The 20,535-nt window shown below is 37.9% G+C and overlaps 1 protein-coding gene across 3 annotated transcripts in view; it reads right to left on the bottom strand.

Moving 5' to 3' along the window:
* Positions 1–20,233, bottom strand: part of LOC124719081 — a 41,944-nt gene extending 21,711 nt beyond the window's left edge. The window contains exons 1-3 of one of the 3 annotated variants that reach the window (XM_047244761.1): positions 20,204–20,233; positions 19,072–19,158; positions 7,724–7,834 (exon numbers count right to left, since the gene is read on the bottom strand). In XM_047244761.1, the coding sequence (XP_047100717.1) occupies positions 7,724–7,834; positions 19,072–19,158 (198 nt within the window). In that variant the 5' untranslated portion in view covers positions 20,204–20,233. Of the gene's footprint in view, positions 1–7,723; positions 7,835–12,366; positions 12,497–17,989; positions 18,067–19,071; positions 19,159–20,203 lie in introns of those variants that run through there. The other 2 variants (XR_007005980.1, XR_007005981.1) reach the window with 2 other exon arrangements.
* Positions 20,234–20,535: the final 302 nt, after the last annotated feature.

The raw sequence follows: 20,535 nt of genomic DNA, 5'->3' as shown, positions 1-20,535 counted from the left end.
GATTTCCACTCTGATGCCAAAATACACTTGAAATGAAATGCACCTTATTTCATAAACTCAACCTTACTTGACACAATGGCATGTAGGCAATCCCAGTCGATATTGGACAGCTGTTAAAGATGGACTGACACTTCCACTGGCTTTAGGAGTAGTCATACTATTGAATACTACCTATTTGTGCTATAGACTCGATTTTCTCGTCAGCTTCACATATTTGAAATTCACGGAAAGTGGGCTCGGAGCGTACTACACCCCAGTGTGTCAAACAAGGGATAAAGGACACTGTGGTACACTTTGAGCTATCTTTCATCAGTTAGAGGTACTGCAGTTCATCATTTATGTCATTCTCAAACACAATCATCTTTTGTCACTGTAATGTATATATTCATGTTACAAATGATGGGATAACACCTTCAACTGAAACAAAGACTGGGAATATCATCTGAACATAATGGACAGTGCCTTGAAAAAATTTTATAAGATGAGCATTAATGAGAGTAAAAGAAGGGCATTGGATAAGGTCAAATAAAGTCAGATGATATAGATGGAATCAGATTAGAAAAGCAGCAGAATAACTGATGAAGACAGAAGTAAAGAGCATACAAAATCAAGACTGGCAATAAGAAGAAACATGTTTCTGAAATAGAGGAATATTTTGATGTGCACAACAAATTTAAGTTTTAGGAAATATTTTCTGAAAGCAACTGTGAGGAGCATAGACTTACGTGTGTTATGGCACTGAATAGTAAAGAGTAGGAAATTAGACATTTTTATCAAAACTCCCACTGGCGAAATCCAGTCATACCCGAGACAGAGATGAAGCAGGAAGTGAGATAGTATGTTGCCAAGTGGGTTAGATTGACTACACATTACAACACTGTCTACAGAGTGAGGACACACATTCAGCAGAAAGGACACTGCAACAAAAAACCAAAAGAAGTGAGACAAATATATTCATTAGCTCATTAAGACATGGTACAAAAAACTTTTTCTTAAACAAGAGCACTGTAGTGAGGAACTGACACAGCAGTTAACAGCCTGTCAAGTGATATAGGAGAATCAGGAAGATACAAGTGGTCATTAAAAACTGAGCCTCGCACCATAGCCTCATGCTAGCTCTCTTTAAATACTCTACCATTCCAGCTCTCATCATGAGTGGATAATTTGGATCAATGGCATTCACAGTAATAGCACTCAATTACGTGATTACAATATTTTAGTGAATCTACCTGGTGAACTCCATGCCACTCACCACTTACAAATCTACTGATGGAGGAACTGATTGTCTTAAAACACCACATCGCACGGTGCTGCCAGCACTGAAGTTCAGAGTCAAAGACGGTAGCAGTGCCTCTCGGAGTGCACGTTCCCATTCAACACCCAAGGCACCTTCAGGTGCTGAAACCTACCAGGCTGTAGGGAGGAGATCAACCGACCATGTGACTGCCGACACCAGTCATCGAGGATGGGTCATGAAGGGTTATTGTAGAATTCGGAGTGGGACTGAGGACACTCCAGCAGAAAGCGCAAGATCACTCTGTGCTGGGCAATGGCCACCCCCGCTCATCGGCAACCTGCCACGGCACTAGGGTCGCTGACATCTTCTCTTAGGCATACAACTGCTGAGGTGACTGGATGGACATCAGCTAACATGCAGCTGAATGAACAACAGCTGAGACTTATTCAGAAGAAAGGCAACTTGTAAACTATTGTGAACAAATAACTGAACGGTAATAATGTTTACTAGCACTGAAGACACTTCACAGGTTCCCAGCATCTATCCTGTCTTCATGCAGAGGTATCTCCGCAAGGCCCCTCTTATATAGAATGAAAATGTATTAATAAACAGCTTAAACATGAAGACAACAGCGGCGCTACAAAAACACAGGGTGTGGCAGAAACAGGCTGTTTTAATGAGCCTCTAAAAGTGAAATGATATTATTGGCAACACTGAATGCTTGTAATTAACAGAAAAAAATCAGTACATCCTTTTAGAGGTTTCCAAATCACTCAAGTTTTGTTGCAACAGTGCGTATGGAGTACATAAAATTATTACATTTACAGATCAAGAATACGAGCAGTTCTGAGGTACCAGGCACTGACCCATGCTGGAACACCCACATTAGTACACGGTGTACCCTTCATGGGTGGCAATGCATCCAGTCGAGGGTACAGATACTGTTCTGGGATGCATTACTCCATGTTTACTTGACCTGTTCATGTAGTTCTGTATGTGTTGGTGAGTCACACAAGTCACTTCTCATTCTATCATATGCCAAACATTTTCCATTGGAGACAAGTCTGGCCATCTTAGTCAGGGGACTTGCTGCAAGTCTTGCACAGCACATAAGAGTTTCACAGTCAGTGCATGGCCAAGCATGTTGAAACAACAGATCACCTTCCTGCTGTAAGAATGGCAAAAAAAGATGTCTAACAACATTCCGCATATACCAAGCACTCTAGGGCCTCTTGTCAAGAGCAACACAAAAGAAACAAACTAAAAAGATATAAGTGGACAAATGTATCTGTATCGTCAAAAGCTATTTACGAAATAGTATGGAGAAAGTGAACTGATATGTTCTGGATAAGTAAAGAAATTTGAAAACAATCCACAGTTCTACAGTTTTTGACTAACACATACATCAACTGAAATCCAGTTCATGTGTTCCGAAAATAATGTTGACGTGTGTATAAAAGCATTTTTTTTTTCAACTAAAATGTAAACAATTTTCAGTGGGTTCAGAGAAGAAGACTTTTTGGTGGGTTTGGTGAAGAAGATTTTGAATCCTGATAATGGCAGTGATGCAGTAGAAGGTGAGCAATGATGCAGGGGTATCACGGTATGCCAAACTGCAGTCTTCAAATCACTTCTTTTGAGACATCAATTTTGCCAGGCATTGTTTTTGTGGTATAAGGCTAGTACTAACTGTGTAAGGTAACAGTTTATCTAGCTGAGTAAATGGTAAACAAAAGAAAGCAGTATATTTACATTATATGCCATTATTCACAACGGACATGTCCACAGAGGCTTCCAACTACCTACGAGCCTTGTTGCAGCAAATTAAGACTCTAAACACTAAGATAGAGTCCACAAAGGAAGAATCAACTAATACAGTGGAAACATTAAGCGACAACTTAGAGTCAACTAAGAAAGAATTAACTAATACAGTAGAAACTAAGTTAACAAATTTAGAAACACTGATAAAGTTATCTAAGGAGTTGAAGAATGAAATAGATAACCAATGTGATTTAGTTCAAGAGGAAGTCAAAGACCAGTTTCAAGAATTAGATGGCAACATTAACAATGTAGGTCAGTTTGCTGCTAAAGAATTCAAACAGTTTAAGGATCAAATCTCAGAGACAAAAGAGCATGTCCCAGCATTATAAAAATGCCAAGAATTTGGGGGAATAATTAGAACACCTGAGGCTTTATCTAATTTGGAGGAACATTACAGAAATTTGTAGCTCACACAGTACAAAAGAAAGTAAATTAACTAACACTAAAGTTGGAGTTACGAACAATGACAGTCGAGTTTAGGCTTGTTCTGCGCACCTACACCACGATTTCCACGACAGCTAATAAGTGTTCAGTAGTGTTCGAAGCACTCTGCTCTGAATGCTGTAGCTAATGTGAGCATTGAATGTAATCGTAGCAAATTGTTTAGAGAATTTTTATACCTTTTTTTTTTGCGGGTTGTCGACACTGATGGTGGTGGTAAATGATACATTCTGCATAAGCAAGGGAGAGACATAGTGTGCAGGATACATGCTTTCCTTAAGCGGAAAGCATGCGCATATGCGTACTGCAACTGTCAGTTGGAATCATCAGCAATGCAATCCTCATCCATTCCTCGACATGTGCAAACCACCATTGTCCATGGATCAGACTATAGCACTCATTTTAATGAAATTTCGCAGAACAACAAAAGGAATCATGACGATAGTGTAGGACTTACGGTTCAATGAAACATATTATACAGGCACAGTTAGTCCCATGAATTTCAGGTACTTCTAACTGAACAACAGCATACCTCAACAGAAATAGCTCTGGTAGACAATACACCCCTCGTTGAAAATGTCTACCTGGCCGTTATTGTCAGGGACTGCTTAGAAAAACTGCAAGAGAGGGTGCAGGAGAATCTGCATACACAAGCACAAAAAAGACTCAAGCCTTATAATGATGAAGCAGTTACATCTATTTTTCAAATAGATGATTTGGTATTAGCATGTGATTTTCATAATAGGTCAAACTTGAAGGAGACAAATGAAACTTTCCTTCACTACAGGGGACCATTCAAAGCGCAAGACGTACCACATCCGAAAGTAGTATACATACTAGACCCTGACACGGGACAAAATAAAGGATTGTACAATACAGATGCATACAGAAGATTCAAGGTCCCTGGAGAGTTCATGTCCTTTGTGAATTCGGTGGATTGATGAGCACTGGTTGTCCCAGTTAAATTATTTTTGTATTTCTCTTTTTAGTTTTCCCAGAGACAATTTCTTTCTTCTTCGACTAGCCTGTTATCTTTTAATACAGTAATACCTTCTACTACCACTTATTCTATAAAAATAACTGGAAGACGGCAAAAGGGGACTGAGCTCGACATGAAAACAAAAAATATAGGCCATTACGTACACAACAGCTGGACGCATAGCATCCAATCCTTGTTTTGGACTACTAAGCCGCTACATTAAAATAATAGATGATTAATTACTTCATAAACTTAACTGTACCATAGATTAAATTTGTCATGTATATATGGCAGTTAATATTCCCATGTCATTTATTTAATTGCATGTTACCATGTATATGTGGTACATGAAAAACTACAAATAAGAGCAACTTTAGTTTTATCCTCATATGATAGTATTAGGAGTTGGCAGTATATATTATACTATAAAACAAATAGAAAAATGAAATAGCAATGGTAGCATCCTTTCGATAAATTATGAATGTAGTAAAAAGATATTTAAGAATTATGAGTAAAATGCTATCGGTTTTATACATTTTATAAAACTGATTAAAGTAGAATACTATGGTGGGTCTATGTGTGATTCTTCTTCTTTCCTCTTTTTTTTAGGGGGGCAGGGGGTGAGACATGAATAGTGAGGTATCACTTCTATATAGTATTGACAGACGAGTAGACCGACTTCAACAATTATAGTGACTGTTTGACAATTTTCAGGTTTTCTGTAATCGTAAAACTGTGGCAAAGCCATTCTGTAGGAAATGCCAAACACCTTCTTCCTCTAGCTCCATGTTGAAGAACCTTAGCAGATAGGGTCCTTGAAGTAGATGATGATAATCTATCTATAGGGTACTGTCTTCTTTTCTTCTTCAGTCCTAACATATCTGCTTCTTTGTTTTTTTTTTTTTTTTCCTTACCCCTCTGCCGGAGTACCATATCTATCCTCCCTCTGTCCATATGTAAAGTTACTATTGCAGGATCCTTTCTCTTTACAGTCCACATAATTGAACTTACAACCTGTAACAGCAGGACTGCACTGGAGAGTATTTCATGTACAATAGTGACAACAGACTGACAGAATTTTTTTGAGTATCAATTACTTGACACATCAGTCATGCCACATACCGTAGGGGTGAAGAGTCTGTGAAGGACATAGAAGTCTAGGAAAATTGATGGCATGCTAACATGCATAACAGAACAAGAGATTGTCTACTGAAGAGTTAACAAGCTAATGAGAAGTTTTGCTAACTTATCTACAATATACAGGTTAATGTATGTTCACAATGAAGGATTTTATAGAACAGGAGACAAGATACTAACGTTCTCCTAATATAATAAAAATAAGTACATTGAAAGTACTCATATAGTCAAGTGTTGTCTAAATCTCATAAATGTAAGAGAGTGAAAGATCAGAAAATGTATATCAATAAGCAGATGCAGAATGATGTAAGAGTGTGAAAGGTAAGAAAATATGTATCGATAAGCAGAAGCAGAATGCACAGGGCTGAGAATTGTGTGTATGTGGTGTTGTTATACACATTATAAACAAGAGTAAGAAGTAAAAAATAAGTTAAAAAAGAGAAGTTAAAATGCAGTGGTAGAGAGTAATCAGGTGAAGTAAGTATAAAATCAATATGGAGAAAGTTCTCATGTAAAGTTCTCATCATAAAGATGATTGCTGAGCCACAGACAGGCATGTAGAAAAGACAACCATACTTTCACAACTAAATTTTCAGTCATACCTTTTGTCAGAAAATGAGAGCAAACACACTTTCACACAATCACTCAGATACAATTGACGCACACATGACCATTGTCTTCGGACACTGCATATACAATGTTTGAGAATCAAATTCAAACAAACCATTCCTCGAACTTCCCTGCCCCTCATTGGCAGCTGCTAGGCTAGTGGCAACACTGACTACAAGCTTAGTGGAGTGATAGGAAGGGGAGAAGTAGTAGTGATGAGGAACTGACGCACACATGACCATTGTCTTTGAGATTCAGATTCAAACAAACCATTCCTCGTACTTCCCTGCCTTTCATTGGCAGCTGCTAGGCTGGTGGCAACACTGACTACAAGCTGAGTGGAGTGATAGGAAGGGGAGAAGTAGTAAAGATGACGGAGTAGAGAAGTGGCACACGTACTCAGCTGAACCCAGCCAGCTACGATGCATGACGCCTCAGTAAACAAACCATTTCATCTACAGAGACAAAAATGAGATTTTTCCAGTTTTTTTTTTCAAATTTCCCTGATGTTTTGCTGATGTGTTTGAATTTCTCTGATATTCCCTGATTTCGAGAACCTGTGGCAACCCTGATAAAGTTTTTTTGTTTGAAAAACTATGAGAGTTTTCACAGAAAAAAATTCTGAGTCATTACTTTTCAGCTTGCCGTCATATTTGGGATAGGTATCTTTGCACCAAAAATAAATAAATAAATAATATCAATGTAATGGAAGGAAACATTCCACGTGGGAAAAATTATATATAAAAACAAAGATGAGGTGACTTACCGAACAAAAGCGCTGGCAGGTCGATAGACACACAAACAAACACAAACATACACACAAAATTCAAGCTTTTGCAACAAACTGTTGCCTCATCAGGAAAGAGGGAAGGAGAGGGGAAGACGAAAGGAAGTGGGTTTTAAGGGAGAGGGTAAGGAGTCATTCCAATCCCGGGAGCGGAAAGACTTACCTTAGGGGGAAAAAAGGACAGGTATACACTCGCACACACGCACATATCCATCCACACATACAGACACAAGCAGACATGATGTCTGCTTGTGTCTGTATGTGTGGATGGATATGTGCGTGTGTGCGAGTGTATACCTGTCCTTTTTTCCCCCTAAGGTAAGTCTTTCCGCTCCCGGGATTGGAATGACTCCTTACCCTCTCCCTTAAAACCCACTTCCTTTCGTCTTCCCCTCTCCTTCCCTCTTTCCTGATGAGGCAACAGTTTGTTGCGAAAGCTTGAATTTTGTGTGTATGTTTGTGTTTGTTTGTGTGTCTATCGACCTGCCAGCGCTTTTGTTCGGTAAGTCACCTCATCTTTGTTTTTATATATAAATAAATAATATGCAACAGTGAGTATGTGGAGTTCCACATACTCAAACTGATGCATAAATTAACAAAAGATAAATAACTGCTTCATATCCATAAAGTGTATTATCAGTTAAGTCACCACTAATTTCTTTAATAATCAGAAGAACTAGTGTAAAATGAATAATATACTATAAGAGCTTACTCTCTCATTCTGACTTATGTCAAGGTAGTAGGGCTCACAGCTCGTGCTGTTGTACGTGAAGCCAGCAGGATGGAGTTCTGAATGTGTTTCTGCTTCTGGTGTCGAGTCTTCCTACAAAAGAATATGTTCAAATATGAGTTATGACATTCCTCCATTATCGCATTCTCTAAAGACCACTAAGAAGAAAATATTCGAGGATGTTAAACACCACATTCTTGAACTGAGATATAAATTAAAGAAAGACAAGCAACCATTTGAAATCCATAAAGTGTATTATCAATAAAACAACACTATTTTCTTTAATAACTTATGCCAGCAGCAATTAGAAATTTATCACACTCCATATTCATTTCTTTAAAGTTTCTTCTTTGCATTAACAATAAATCATCACTGTACTGATTAATAACCTTTGTGCTCATCCCAACTTAATGTAATCCATTGACTTAGCAGAAAAATTACTACCTTGAAAAAATCTATTACACCTTCTCCTATATTAAATAGTTACATTAAATAGTTACATTGAGGTGATGCCTTCTAATATTGTGTCAGACATCCTTTTGCCCAGCGTACTGCAGCAACTTGACGCGGCATGGACTCAACCAGTCACTGGAAGTACTCTGCAGAAATACTGAGCCATGCTGCCTCTATAACTGCCCATAATTGCGAAAGCTTTGCCAGTGGAGGATTTTGTGCACAAACTGACCTCTCTATTATGTCCCATAACTGTTTGATATGGATCATGTCAGGTGATCTGGGTAGCCTAATCATTCAGTCAAATTGTCTAGAATGTTCTTTAAGCAATTCGCAAGCAACTGTGGCCTGGTGACACGGCACGTTGTCACCCATAAAAGTTCCATCATCATTGTTTGGGATCATGAAGTCCACAAATGGTTGCAAATGATCTCTAAGAGGTTCAGCTGGACCAGTCCACCCAGTCCATTCCATGTAAACACAGCCAACACCATTACAGGGTCACTACCAGCTTGTACAGCGTCTTGTGACAACTTGGGTCCACGGCTCTGTGAGCTCTCAGCCACTTTTGAGCACCACTGTCAGCTCTTACCAACTGAAATCAGGACTTGTCTGACCAGGCTGCAATTTTTCAGTTATCTATGATCCATCCAATGTAGTTGGCCCAGGAGAGGTGCTGCAGGTGATGCTTTGCGGTACGGCACACCTACAGTATTTACAATACAGTATTTGTGGAAAGGGACTGAAGAGGAATTTTTCTTATGTTTATGCGGAACGTACAGCAATAAAATTCCAGTAAAATGTAAAAACCTTTAATAAGTGAAGAAAGAAGTAGCAATAACTGTTCAACAATATGGAACGTAGTCTTGGATAATGTATGAAATAAAATGATGAGCATGTTTAAAACTTTCTGTATGTGCTATAATGAGTAATTAAATGACACAGCTTCATTTAAATTACTGTATGACAAAAATTAATCAACAGTACCAAAAAAGAAAAGATAGTTTTCTATACAAACTTACATGAAGATCCACACTTTCTCCTATGTTTCTCTTTAAAATGTTATACAAATGTGGCGTACTATACCTAACACATTGAAAATAACTAACGCACAGAACCACAATACATCAATAAGAAACACACTATTATTCCACTTCTGTACTTTGAAAAAATACCACATATTGGAATTTAATTTTCTATTTTTCTACAATCACAGCAATGGCAATACTATATTGCTTTATAACCAGTTGCTTTAACTTCAAAATGTAATACAATAATGCATATATATTGCAGTATGTGGTCCCTACTTAAAGTAATAAGTTATCTCTGTTTGCTTTCCACATTTTGCATTTGATGATGCTTTCATTTTAATTCCTGATACGAAACAATCTGCAGAAAGCAAGAGTTTGAAAATAAGCATTACACTGCTGTTGGCAATCCCCAAATATGTCAAAAACAAAAATGAACATCAGACGTTATAGCCAATATATTTCTCCAAAAAATGTAATAAGCAATATGTCATGCTAATCAATTTCTTAACTATAGTGTTACATAGGACTTAGATGAGACCATTATATTTCTGTGTTATAACCAATATGTTGTTAAAACCGATGTTGCCTTAAATGGTATAAACTGTAGATTTACTTTACAAACTGGACTTTAATCTTTCCATTTCTAGAAACTTCACCCTGTAGAACAAAAAATGGATTTTCTATGGCTGTTCAAAATGTGTATACATTTTTGGATGTACCGGTACCCTGTATATGCAAAACATTTTTGTCTTGTCCTATGACTTTGTAAATTACAGTTCAGCTGAAACTGAAGTTTATTGTCAATTACAAAAACTATTTATGGATATATGTTTTGAGAAGTGAATATAAGAATCCCATGGCCCTTCAAGAAGCCTCTGCAATATGTGCTGTTATCTACTTTACAAAATAATCTTGTTGCTCGTTTGTGCTTAATAAATTCTTTGTTTCCTTTAGTTGTATTGGTTATAAGATAACTCCATAAGACAATAGAGTGTAAAATGGGGCATTACACTTCACGTCAGCACAATAAGAGATTCTTCAGCCGAACGTGTTCTGTTTTCCAGTCATTTACCAGTTAGCTTTAAGGGAGTGTGAAAGTTTACAATCACACCAGAAACATAGCATTTCTTGGAAGCTTCTCACTCTCTCTCTCTTTCTCTCTCTCTCTCTTTTTCTCTCTTTGCATCTGAACAGGCTTTGGAAGCCCCAAAAACCTGCTGTGTCGTCCTCAACCGATAGCCACCACTGGATGTGGATGTGGATACACATGTGGTCAGCATACTGCTCTCCCAGCCATTGTCAATTTTCATGACCAGAGGTACAACTTCTCAATCATCAAGCTCCTCACCTGGCCTCATAAAGGTTAAATGCACCCCACTGGTCAATAATTTTATAATTTTTAGTGTCAAGTGTGCAAGGCAGTTCAAAAATAAATTTGTTCTGTTGAAAATCTGTCACATGAAATGTGATTATGGTGTAGAAGTGTAGTGGTATTTTTTTCCCAGCTGCCATGGCTAGGTGCTATGGATGGGTTTGGTGACAACGTTAAGTGCAGTGTTTGGATGGTTGTGAAATCTAGAAGAATTATTGTTTCATAACCAGAAGTTTTTCATCCTTACATTCAGAAGCATGTGAAAGGTGTCCAAAAGACATACACTGATAAAGAGTTAACATTTAAGGAAAGATGGGATCATATGGGCTCCATACAACAAATACAGGGATTCAATCACTTCAGGCTGTATGGCCATAAGCATGTGTTGCTGTCTACAGTATGTTGGCCAGAAGTGAAGAAAGTTACTATTTTTGCTCCAGAAGTTGAGCAACTAAATGCTAGTACAATGCTTCAGTACAAACAAGCCTACTCTGATTGTGAAAAAGAGTTAGGCAAAATAGAGACTGGGGAAGTGAACGCAGGATTGTTTCTTTTAGTTCAATTTGCCTTGAAAGTAGCCAAGATAATTTAAAGAATCTAAAACAATATAAATATGTTGGTGTATGCCGAAGTGCTGTGGTTGAAGAAAATGAAGTGAAAATAATGTTTTTGCAATATTGTGAAACTGGTAGAACATTATTAAAATCAAAAGAAAATTATGTTTCTTATGTAAAATTAAGCAATATAATGGCTAAATTACGTTTCCCAAGTAGTAAAATGAAAGAAGGAAGAGTTTTTTAATGAATGTGGCAAAAATATTGATGTTTCACAAAAAAAGTTTGAATACAACTGTTTCGCTCTCAGAACCTTCAAAAGCCTAACTTTGCTTCTTCTAGAACATAAGATCCTCATTATTATTTAGAATGTAAACAAGTCTAGAATTCATAAGGATGATGTAATATGTAACACCTGTTACAATCTGCATAAAACACGTGGTACATCACTATTATTTTTTTTTTTATATATTTTGTTAAATATTAAAATTATTTGCTCTGCAATAAAAAGAAAATCAGTTTGTTCTTCACTTCTACCTCAGAATTTTGTGGTCAAGATTGAAGTTCAAATTTCACAGAATTTCTAACTTTTTTATACTTATAGGCTTTTAGAAGTCAATTTTAAGTTAACGACCATTACAATACTTTCTCCGTAAAAAAATATTACTTTCACAAAATTATACACTTCTTCTCATCAAAAGTCAATTATAGAACCCAGGTTCATTTACTCATGCAATTCCTATCAATCATCTTATTTTAAATGCAATGATTAATTTTGAAAATCCAGGATGGAATGAATGCAACAGTATTATGAGAAGGAAAGTCTGTGGTTTCAGTTACCGAAACGACAGTAGTGTGTGTGAGTTCGTTTGCGTGAAAGTGTGTGTATGTGCGTATGTGTGTCTATTGTTGATGAAGGCCTTAATAGTCAAAAGCTATAATTGTGAGACTTTTTGTTGTGCCCTGCGACTCAGTATCTTTGCTATATGGTGAGTAGCAAAATTTCCTTCTCATAATGTAATTAACTTTGAGTTTTTTATGCTTGCACATGTAATGCCCATTAAATGGAATGCCTCCATAGAAACAAAACCTGGTTTTAAAACAACTTATAAGTGATCAGAAATTTAAAGACAACTTTTCTACCAAGAAGAATGGATGCATGGATCTCCTTTATAAAAAGATATAAGGTAAACCTACCCAAAATTAAACAGTTACCTTCACCACTAGAGGACTGTTTGATGCCGACAGGCTGCCTTGTCATGGGGCTGAGAAAACTTCATTTCAGTCCACCTTGGTTGTACTGGTAACTGAACCCTGCTCTTCCACATGGCAGTCAGAAACACTGACTACTCAGCAACAAGGGCAGACCAACAGCTACTATAGCAGAATCTCATCAAGAGCCCTTTAACAAAATCCAAGGAAATTCTCGTCATATGTTACGATTGTCAAGGTAAGTGCCCAGACACTTGTATATTAATGACCTTGCAGACAATATTAATAGTAACATCAGACTTTTTGCAGATGATGCTGTTACCTATAATGAAGTACGGTCTCAGAGAAGTTCCATAACTATTCAATCAGATCTTGGTAAGATTTCAAAGTGGTGCAAAGATTGTCAAATTACTTTAAATGTTCAGAAATGTAAAATTGTGCACATCACAAAACAGAAGAACATAGTATCCATTTACTATAATGACAATCAGTCAAAGCTGGAATACACCAAGTCATATGAATTCCTGGGTGTAACACTTTGTAGGGACATGAAACAGGCTCAGTGGAGAGTGAAGCAGGTGGCAGACTTCAGTTTATTGGTAGAAAACTGGGGAAATGCAATCAGTGTACTGAGGAGATTGCTTACAAATTATTCATGTGATCCATTCTAGAATACTGCACAAGTGTGTGGGATCCATACCGTATTGAACCAACAGGGAGTATTGAACATTTACAGAGATGGGCAGCACAAATGGTCACAGGTTTGTTGATTCATGGGAAAGTGTTATAGATATGCTGAAGAAAGTGAACTGGCAGACTCTTAAAGAGTCTTTCTGAGAGACTTTCTAAATGTATCCCGATAAAGTCTGTTACCAGAGGTTCAAGAACTGGCTTAAATGATGACTCTAGGAATATACTACAATACCCTTGTATTGCTCACGTATGGATCATGAGAGTAAGATTAGAATAAATACTGCACTCACAGAGGCGTTCAAAAAATCATTCTTCCCATGCTCCATACGTAACTGGAATGGGAAGAAATACTAATAATTGGTGTAATGGGGCGTACCCCTCCCATGTACTTCACACTGGTTTTGCTGAGTGTAGATATAGCTGTAGAAATGACACAGAAACTATAACTGAGGGTAGCAAAGCAAAAGCAGAAAATAAAACACCACTGGGAGACCACAATCAGTGTACACTGCAGAGTGCAGTGAATTGCTTTTTTAGAATTCACGTTGTGGTGGTACTGTTGGTTGAATATAGGGGAGAGAGGATGTAGTTTTTAGTGACCAATGGGAGGAGCACTCACTTTGTGTTGAAGTGTATTTCTTGAATTCCCACTTGATCATAGAAGTGCAAAGTGCTTTTCATTTGCGATTTGCAGAACCCCTACACGGACATGATCTTGGACAACAATCAATTTTAAATTGGATAAATGCATTCAGAACAACAGGTGATGTGTCATCTGTATGAAGAGGACCTGAGAGAAGTGCCACAAGATGTCAAACGAGTTGGAGCAAAGTACTGCAATCTCCAAAATGCTCCGCTCGGAAACACCCATTTGCTCTCAGCACTTCAAGATGTTCTCTCTGACGGATTCTTCATAATGAACTGAATTTTCACCCATATAAAAGGTGTGTGGCAACTGTCAGGTCGGGATTATGTAAAATGAAGAATATCTTGTAAAGACATGCTTGCAACCATACCCGGTGATGCAAATGTGCTCTTTTTTTTATGAGGCACATTTTCACCTCAGTGGGTGTGTAAACAAGCAGAATATGCAACACTGGAGCAACATGAACCCCAGGCAAATTCACCAGAGACACCTGCACTCGGACCATGTCACTGTGTGATGCGCTGTATCACGAGTAGGCATCAATGGCCCTTATTTTTCCCAGGAAAATCATCGTACTGTAATTGTGAGTTCAGATCGTTACTTAAATATGCTGCAAGAGTTTTTCCAGCCAGCTTTCACGGCAAGGCAATGCAATTACAGGATACCTGCTTTCAACAAGATGGTGCCACTGCACACACAACAGGCATTATCATCAATTTCTTGAGGCAAACATTTCCTGGAAGGCTTATCTCTTGGATGGGGGATCTCAATTGGCCCGCACAATCAACGGAATTAGCCCCATAAGATTTTATTTTTAGGGGTTACCTAAAGTCAAAGGTGTGTTGCAACTGCCCCAACACCCTGGAAGACCTAAAGAAGAATATTTGGGCTGAAATTGCAAGAATACTAGACATGCTTGAAATGGTGCATGAAAATTTCAGAAAACGACTGCAGCAGTGTGTGGATTGTGAAGGTAGACATTTGGCACATATACTGTTTAAACCGTGTAATTAGAAAATTCCATTATTGTCCACTATGAGAAAAATAAAAATGTAAGTTTCTATGTGGTCATTATTTTCTTATTTCATTCCCAAATCAGCAATTTATTGCACTCCACCCTGTACAAAGGGAAATGCTTTCAAAACACTTGTGCAAGCCACCTTAGAATATAAAATAGTGTATGTGCTGGCAGCTTGACTGGGTTGAAGTGCTCTTGACAGTGTCTGTGTCTTTTGGATTGTGGGCTGATGCTAGCAATTCGTTGTCACTGGTCATAGGCAGCTGGGTGATAATAGATGATAGCCGATGAGAATCACTGGATCTAATTATTTCTTTTGGTGGAATGTACAAACTGATTACAATTATCTCTATGGTGACCAAGTCATTTTTGCAGAAAACCGGAATACAACCAGCCATACTCCAATGGACCCCCAAAATGTACCTAAGTGTTTTTAATTTTTTTATGTTAATGTTATGTTAACACCTATTCATTCTGTCTGATTTTGTGTCTGTGATTTAGACTGGATTTTAAGGTACTTGTAGGTTCGCAGTTTTGTTTCGCACATGATGCAGGCTCCTCAGAATCCGGGTCAACGAGGGATTAGCCCCCTGGGGTATATTTGTAATTATCACATGGTTCATGACTGCTTCACAAACCAAAGTTTCGACTTTGGGTACAGCATTTGCAGTAGCCTGGTTACAACTGAGGTGGTTAGTGCCAGAGGATGTAATCAGGCCACTCCACTGGAATCAGATGCTTTTTGTGGCTGCTCCACTGGAGTACAGATGCCACTCTGTTGTGATGACCTTGGGATTCGCCAAATCTTCCTTTTGAAATGACTGCCCATCTTCTTCCACCCCTCCAGCTGTTGACCTTTTCAGACTACAATTCTGATTGAGAATGATAAGGATTTGTTGGGTACATTTTGAGGTTGGATGAGGAGAGGTTGGCTAAGAATATATGGAATGCAACATGTCATGTGGGAAACAACTGGATGAAGGGAGTCAGAGATGATTGGAAGGCTGTAGGAATAAAAGAAAGGAATCTGCAGGCAGTAGTACAGGACAGGGAGAAGTATAAAAGGTTGGTGGATGGTCAGAGGTGGCCAAACACCAAAATCAAAGTTGTCTCAACAGAAGAAGAAAGAAACAGAAGAAGCGAGAGTATGAAGAGGTATTGGGACGAAAGAAGACGTGCAAAACATGCCACACATGATCCTGAAGGGTCCTAACAAAACACAAGAAGAAGAAGACCTATTGTTAACCTGATGACAGCCTGTATACTAATACTAAAAAAGACAAATACAAATTTACTGTTTCATAACGTAAATAATAAAAAACAAATATATTACAATTTTTCGAAGCATTACAGCTATGGTGTTGTTAATAAAACAAAATTAATATAAGCTTTAAATATTACTGAGTGCTTGCAGATGGAGTAGAATGTCCTTGGAGAAAACCGTATTTTTCACAGCTCCCAGTCTTCTTAACCATGTCTTTGTTCTTTGAGATGTAATGGTAAAATCGAACACAGTCAATTATGCAGCTTTATAAGACCTGTACTATTGCTTCAAGAGTGTCCACTTCCAATCCATTCCTTTCATTAATCCACTTATTATTCAAGAATGAAAATATTCTTTGTACTTTGGTATTATGAGTTGATACTGCATACAAACACCTTGAAATTATTACCATCTCAGAGTCATGCTGAAGATGGTCACATATTTTATAAAAGCTCAAGCACTTTTCATGACATGATACTGTAATAGTGCTTCATTTTCATCATTCCACTTGTGAAGATTTTCTTCACCAAAATGCGTCAATATCTCAGATTGATCAAAGGAAACTGAGTCATCAATTTCAATTTTTCCCCTTCAAGTAACACACTTTCTCATCAACACTTTCTAATTCTGGCACTCCCTTCAGTTACATCTAATCAAACACCAACAGTAACGGTGAATATGAGGTGCTCCAGTTGCTCAGATATTCCTCCTTTTCCTAAGGCTGATACTGTAGTTCTTGCTGAACTAAACATTTCTGCAATGGAAGAATCATCAAACATTACGCTAATAAGCTTATTAGTACAAACACTAGACCTAAAGGTTTGGTGATGTTTTACTGTGTAGTAGGCTAGTGTAAGCTCGGCTGCTTTAACTTGTCTCTCTCAAACTGAATAAGGTTTACAAAATAATTTTCTAGAGTTTTACTACAACTTGATGCACTGAATCTGCTAAAGTGCAACTTGATTTGATCAATTATGTCAAATGCTGACCATGACTGATAATAATAAAATAGTTACATATCGAAACACTCTGTTTCGTAATCAAATTACCGTTATTGATAAACCTTCTGCCCTCACAGTAACTGTCATTGAATCTGCAGTCATATTTTGGAAATGCGATTTGCAACTCAATGGCAACAATATGACTAATAAGAGAAGACACTGCCACAGCTTGTCTGACACAACATCAACAACTACACTACTCTGACTGACAGTGGTTAAGTAGCTTGACAATTGGACAATTTTCATAATTCATCTCAAGCTGCTCCCCCCCACAACTGTTTCATCAACACAACTTCATTCCAGCCACAGTACAGCTCACACCAAGTTATTGTTTCACTGTATCAGTGTTCATAATGTGATTACTGTGGGACTATGGAGTTGAAACAGACCACTTTACCATGATGTAATTAGTTTTGTTAGTGAAATATCTAAAAACTGATAGTATTTCATAAAATATATTTACAAAATGAATTCCAGGGCTTTTAATCATCGCGAAACGATTTTTCTGGGCAGTGTTTGTTACGATTAAATACCTGGACAATCCCTGTTTTCTGGGGCGTTTGGTCACCCTAATTATGTTACATATGAATGGAAAACAACTAGGTGTGGCGTCAGATTGACCTTAACTAAGCCCAAGGCCTAAGTTACGTTGGAATGTGACAGTCTGGTCGCTTGTTGCCGAAGCCATCGAGCCTACCATGGAAGAAAACTAGATGTGCTAACAGAGTAATCTGTAGCTTAGGCCGAAGACTGGATGATGTTGGAATGGGGCAATTTGCCTATGCTAGGAAGCCAACGTATCTCAACACGGAAATAAGACTGCTGTACTACAATGATATGCAGTGTAGCTCGAGATAAACGTAATAACCTACTACCATGTCTTATTACCGTTTTTACTGAAAATTGCGATGTGGTTACATCACCAAAAATACATCCTAAATTTATTTTAGAATCATAGGAAATTACCGACGAGCAGTCTTATTGGCTACCGACATCCGACTCACGATTAAGATTCATCGTCCCATCACGAGAGTTGGTACAAACTTCGGCACAGGCAAACAGCCTTGAATACCATAAGTGCATTTTACCGAAAATGTGTGTGTGTGTGTGTGTGTGTGTGTGTGAGAGAGAGAGAGAGAGAGAGAGAGAGAGAGAGAGATGACGTACTTCATACTTCACGTTGGACACATCGTTCTTCCATTAAGGATTGAAAGAAAATGTCATATCGGCGAACTCAAGAATCAGAGCATGCAAGACTAACGTCCTGTCCATAATGAGATTATTACGTACTGAGCACAAACTTCAATTAAGGGAGGATGGGTTAGGAAATAGGTTGTAGGCCTGACATCTCATCGTTTGTCTTAATAATTTAAAAAAAAAAAACCGTGAAAAATGTAAACATAGACGGCCTAGCATCAATTTGAATCACAGCGCCTCCGAATGAAATTCCAGTGTAAGCCTTCTACTATTCTGAGATCCCATTTAGTAGAAACTATATTTTTACCGTTCCCTTCGGCTACACAAACATATTATTTCCTTCAGTTACATTATCCAAGAAAATAATTCCAAATGAAAATGACAGTTGTTTGGAAAGTGCTATATCGAACCTTTTTTCCATTTAAAAAAAGCATCCCTCAAGCAACAGCCATTTACGTCTCGTACGCATACTAAAAATCAAGTTACAGTTATCTAACAGGATATTTCAGGACAAGGTACTAATCCCTAGACGCATGCATGAACGCAAGAAATGCACCGTCTGGGAAAGAGAAATGTTCACTTATTTTTACAGATGACAATTAGCCTAAACAAATCGTGGGACTAGGCAACAATTCCTGCACAATTGTTTTCCGGTTCCTTACAACTGCCAACACATTCCATTCAACATTGAGGGATGAATAGTTAGTGGCTCAAAGGCGACCTGAATAACTATGTCCCATTGGTTTCTAACGGCTTACAGAGCTATTCAGAAAATATTCTTATCTTTCAGCGCACACCTTCAGCGCTTTCGTAACAACCAAACAGCGCTAACTAAAACAGCGTCTTTTAACCACACGCTAAAATAAGAAAGTTCTCTCGCAATACTTACGAATTCTTTTTCTTTTTCCGTGCATTTCTCTGAATTATGTTCGCTCACTGTGTTTTCACCATCAGGCTGCTTCTGTACTTGCTTCATCTGAAACAAAGCAGTACGAGTAAGTCGTGCCAAACGAAGACAATTGTATTAGAAAAACGATAAATAAATTACCAAGTGCCTGCTGACCAACTGACATTAACTAACACGATAAATATGTGGGGAATTATTATTTACTCACCGTCATAAGAGGCAGATAACAAGCAACGAAATTCTACCTTTAACTATATAGTTGTAATCTCACGAACAGTACAATAGGACTTATTGTTTCAAAAAAGTAACAATAGACTTTCAGCATCAAAGACTATCGAAGTGCAATAACTATGCACGTCCTGGTACTCAGATTATATTTACTGATGTAGCTAATCATAACCTATGTTGTAACGTTGATCAGAACGCAGCCAAATCCAAAACACCATCTAATATAGTTTACAAAATTGCATGGCGAATGATAAATACTTCAATAACGTACATAAACAAGTGCTAATAATATCAAATTTTTCATAAATAAATTTAAGAACAAAGATAGAGATCGAGAATCAGGTTCTAATTACTTTAAAGTTTACGAAAGCAAATTTAAAATACAATTTGGCATTAAACCTGGAAACTGCGGCAGCACGTTCCCAAAAGCTACATCAAAATTGATATCTACATCCACCCTCTGTAATGCACTTATCATTTTACAACCGTGAAATAGAGTAACATTGGGACACGGGTTGTAACTGCGGGACAGCACATAATTTTCAGCATTTGAATTAAGCGCCAACGCTATTCGTTTGGAATTACACCCAGTCGCTGCTACGGCAACATGTGTTGCCAACATTTGGAAGCTATCACGCCACTGTCGTTTGAATACATTTGGCTAAATTTTCGGGGTTATGTGTTTTCCGAAAACGTCATACTCCAATAAAAAACTCTGCATATTACGTTACTAACATGTATTTATTTTGAAAATTACATACTCGGAAACTTCTTTTCTTTCATAACAGTGTTTTTTTTATGTGCATATACAAAGTGTCCCAGAAATGTTGCGACAAATTTTGTGGTATTGCAGAGGGTGTCTTGAGAAAAAAATCAGGATAGGAACCGGTGTCCGGAAATGTCATTCAGCGACGAAACGGAGTGTCGATAAAGTAAGCTCCAGCGCCTGTCGCTAAGCCACCTCTTGTGCAGCAAATGTGACTTCGTACGCTGACCATCTGTAAGTGGAATGTCTCGCAATGTTGTTTGATATTCAGCGATCGCGACTGGTTGCCACGATCACCAGTGGAGATAGAGCTAGCTGCTGCTCAGACAGGCAATGTCTCCTTTGAATGTGGTGCTCTTATGGCCTAGGTAGATGAATGTTTCAGATATACAGTTTATTTTTCTCCTTGAAGCCTCTAAAATCTCGAATTTCTCTCGGTATTCAGAAAGAAA

The sequence above is a fragment of the Schistocerca piceifrons genome, chromosome 10 (genome assembly GCF_021461385.2).
Source record: "Schistocerca piceifrons isolate TAMUIC-IGC-003096 chromosome 10, iqSchPice1.1, whole genome shotgun sequence".
Taxonomy (NCBI): Eukaryota; Metazoa; Arthropoda; class Insecta; order Orthoptera; family Acrididae; genus Schistocerca; species Schistocerca piceifrons.
This window is presented reverse-complemented; position numbering and strand designations above follow the sequence as displayed.